This window comes from Coffea arabica, chromosome 5e (genome assembly GCF_036785885.1).
Source record: "Coffea arabica cultivar ET-39 chromosome 5e, Coffea Arabica ET-39 HiFi, whole genome shotgun sequence".
Classification (NCBI taxonomy): Eukaryota; Viridiplantae; Streptophyta; class Magnoliopsida; order Gentianales; family Rubiaceae; genus Coffea; species Coffea arabica.
Window position 1 is genome coordinate 49,380,024 of NC_092318.1, and position 3,702 is coordinate 49,383,725.

Genomic DNA, 3,702 nt, shown 5'->3' on the forward strand with positions numbered 1-3,702 from the left:
ATGGCCTTCGATTTGAGCTTCGTTCTGCCTTTGTTTTCTGCAGTTGTTGCATTGGCTCTTGCTATTGTCTTTTATAACTTCACTAGCTCAAACAATAAAAGCAAGAAAAATTTACCACCGGGAGAGCTGGGACTTCCTTGGATTGGTGAAACATTAGAATTCCACAAAGCCCAAAAGAATAACAGGCTGTACGAGGAGTTTGTTCAACCAAGAATCCAAAAAAATGGGAAGACCTTCAAAACTAGGCTGATGGGGTCACCAACTGTGGTGGTAAATGGAGCCGAAGCTAATAAGTTCTTTCTGTCTAATGAATTCAAGTTGGTGGTTAGCTCATGGCCTACCTCATCTGTTCAGCTCATGGGCTCTGATTCTATCATGGAGACGCAAGGGGATGCACACCGTTGCGTCCGAGGAATCATTGCCACCAGCCTCAGCTGTTCTGGGCTGGAGGCAATGGTGCCAATGATATGCAACACAGTTCAGTCGCATTTGGACGAAAATTGGAGAGGTAAGGACGTTATCAGCCTGTATAGACTAACCAAAACTTTGACATTCACCATTATGCTTGAATGCATGCTGGGAATTGAAGTCCAACCAGAAATGTTGGGAATGTTTGAGAAAGTCTTGGAAGGGGTTTTCTCTCTCCCATTTAGGTTCCCTGGAACGGCATTCTCAAGGGCAAAGAATGCAAGAATTGAGGTAGAGAAGATGTTGCTAAATATAGTGAGAAAAAAGAGGGAAGAAATTGCATTCCAGCAAGTAGTAGGAGGAGGAGGAATGCTACTTTTCAGGCTGGTAAAGGCGATGATTCAAGGCGAAATGAGTGAGAAGGAAGTGGTGGATAATATGGTTCTGCTAGTTTTTGCAGCACATGATACCACTTCTTTTGCCATTACCATGACCTTTAGGATGTTGGCTCATCATCCCAACTGCTACTCACAACTTCTTCAAGGTACATCACATTTTCATATTTTCTTGATAATTCATACATACTTAGCCTCCTAGGATTATTCTATAACTCCAAGTTGTAATTTTTCTAACATTCTTTGTTTAACGTTATTAAACACATGGCAGAACATCTTGACATAAAGGACAACAGAAGACCAGGTGAAACCTTAACACATGAGGACATAAAGAAGATGAATTATACTTGGCAAGTTGCTAGAGAAAGCATGAGGATGTTTCCTCCTATTTTTGGCTCGTTCAGAAAAGCGATTGTAGACATTGAATACGACGGATTTACGATTCCAAAAGGCTGGAAGGTAAACTTTTCGTCACTCCTCAAGATTTTTAAACTTGGTAAAATGCAATAATGTTTCAGGGATCTGGTAGAGATATCGTTTTTCTCCAGCTAAGGCTCTTTTATTCATTTGTTACATCATTCCTGTAAAGGTTTCAAATATGCTGGATTCCTCAGAAATCTATCATAGATATCAGCAACTAGCATGTAAAAACAATCTAACCAAACTTCCATTTACTAAACAAATATGGTGTTATAATTAATATCAACAGCATGTTATAGGTTAAGAAGGGCAAAACAACAATTTTGTGTACACCTGTTAAAGCTCATTTGATATTGTCTTCTAGTTTTGTTTGAACATTAAACAAATGCTGTATCAATGGAAGATTAGAAATTTAACACCCTCTATACAGGTGCTCTGGACTGCTTATGGAACACATTATGAATCAGAGTATTTTGAAGACCCTCTGAGATTTAATCCAAGTAGATTTGAGATCCCTGTTCAGCCTTATGCTTATCTTCCATTTGGTGGAGGGCCAAGGCAGTGTGCTGGATATCAATTAGCCAAGTTAAACATCCTAATACTGATACATTTTGTTGTTACACAATATGAATGGTCCTTAGTGAATCCTCAGGAACCCATTGCTGTGGATCCTCTACCATTTCCCTCTCAGGGAATGCCCATTAGAATTTCTCCCAAGTTGTCATAGACAAGATTGTTATTGGATTACATGTTTTTAACTTATGAAATTCCACATTGAAAAGCTGTTTATTTTTCAAGAGAAGCAAATTGGCCTTCGTCCCCTTCCTGATATCGACTCATTTACGCCAGCAAGAAAAAGGAGATCATGTCAAAGAAGTGCCAACCATCTATAAGGAACCAAACAAGAGAATAATTAAGTTGAATTTTTTAAAAAAAAAATTTCAGAGAATGCAGAGAACAGTTTTCAACATTGGCATGTTAGAGATTCCTAGAAATTGTTTTTGGTTACATCAACTGAGGCCTTGGATATGGATTCCAAGCACCAATATATATTTGACCAACTTGATGAATTCTGATTTCATACAAACGAATTAATTCCATCTGTGAAGAATCAGTTGACAGTTGTGGGACAAGAACTAAAGACATATATAACCTAGGGAGGAGAAATTGGTGTCTCTCTTAAAGTTTTGAAAGAACAGACACTACCAATTTTTGCAATGATTAACCCATTGCTTACAAGGTGAACATAGCACATTCAAAATCATGGGAGCTTTTGTACCACCTGTGCTCAAACATGATGTAGTTCCAAGTTATTAGTAACTTAGTTTAAATGGAGAGATTGAACTTACAAATAAGACATCTAATGGGGTAAAGGCCATATATTTCTAGTTACACAGAACAGGATATAACCTAGTACTTGAAGATTTTGGCTACAGAGAACCGGGTATAGCCTAGTAATTAAAGATTCTTCTTTCCCTTTCTTTCGGTACCAGACCTCTTATCATATGCAAAAATGTATTTTGCGAATCTAAGCATAAATCTTTATAGGTCAAACATGATGTATTTTAGTATAGAGTCCTAGATTATCCCAATGGTTGATGGTAGTTGCAAAATAATTCAGCTGGGATCTAAGCATACATCTCTTCAGGTCAAGTAGCGTCGTTTTCCTCCAACCACCTAGTATTTCATTACAGTTATGCCTAACGGATTTGTGTTAGTTTGGTGTTTTTTTTTTTTTTTTTTTTTTTTGTTTCAGAATAAAACGGCCATTCTCCATGGACAAGTGCGGATTTGACTTTTGACATTAGTGCATTAGCAAATTCTCCTATGTTGTTTGACTATTTTTTTTATACTCTAGATACAAGGTACAGAGTCCAAAACAATAACAATTTTCCTAACAATTTGCAGATTCCCTATTCAGTACGACTTCTGTATCTCTAACTCTAGAATCCAGATAAATAAAAGTACAGAGGCTAATCAAGAACAAAGTTTAGCATACTATATTATGGAAGGCACTAATGCAAAACGTGGCTTTAAAGCTTCAGAAGAGCACATCAGCCAAGAACAAGTATTGAATGATGGGCGACTTATGAACACAGGCAACAAAAAAAAAAAAAAAAAAAAAAAAAAAAATGCAGTAAGAACATCTAGTGATCTAGTAATAGTGCATCAAGTTAACCAGAAGGTAATCTATGAAATCAATGCTGAATTAATGATCCCTTGGCCTTGTTTAAACAGCATTGACGATGTATTAACTTGAAAATCATTTAGCATTAGTAGACAGGGAATCCCACACTGGATTTGATGTCTGATGTGTCGCTGCATGAAATTTTCAGCTATGATGGTGTGAATGAGCATGCAAAAAAAGATTGGTTGATAAAGATGATCAGAAGAGAGCAATATATCTAGATGAAATGGGGAACCAAAAAAAAAGGAACATTGGCTAAATATTTAATTAAAAAATGAAAACAAGACGGAA

At 36.9% G+C, this 3,702-nt stretch overlaps 1 protein-coding gene across 1 annotated transcript; it reads left to right on the forward strand.

The window, feature by feature from the left end:
• Positions 1 to 1,960, forward strand: LOC113689715 (taxadiene 5-alpha hydroxylase-like). Its single transcript, XM_027207456.2, has 3 exons — positions 1 to 952; positions 1,075 to 1,262; positions 1,654 to 1,960. Exons 1-3 carry the CDS (start codon positions 1 to 3, stop codon positions 1,948 to 1,950), a joined length of 1,437 nt encoding a protein of 478 aa, XP_027063257.2. The 3' UTR covers positions 1,951 to 1,960.
• Positions 1,961 to 3,702: the final 1,742 nt, after the last annotated feature.

What these genes read in the sequence shown, in the direction of transcription:
- LOC113689715 (XM_027207456.2), top strand. Translation starts at nt 1, where the DNA reads ATGGCCTTCGATTTGAGCTTCGTTCTGCCTTTGTTTTCTGCAGTTGTT. An exon ending in CTACTCACAACTTCTTCAAG is followed by an intron (nt 953 to 1,074) that starts GTACATCACATT and finishes AACACATGGCAG; the next exon opens with AACATCTTGACATAAAGGAC. An exon ending in CGATTCCAAAAGGCTGGAAG is followed by an intron (nt 1,263 to 1,653) that starts GTAAACTTTTCG and finishes CCCTCTATACAG; the next exon opens with GTGCTCTGGACTGCTTATGG.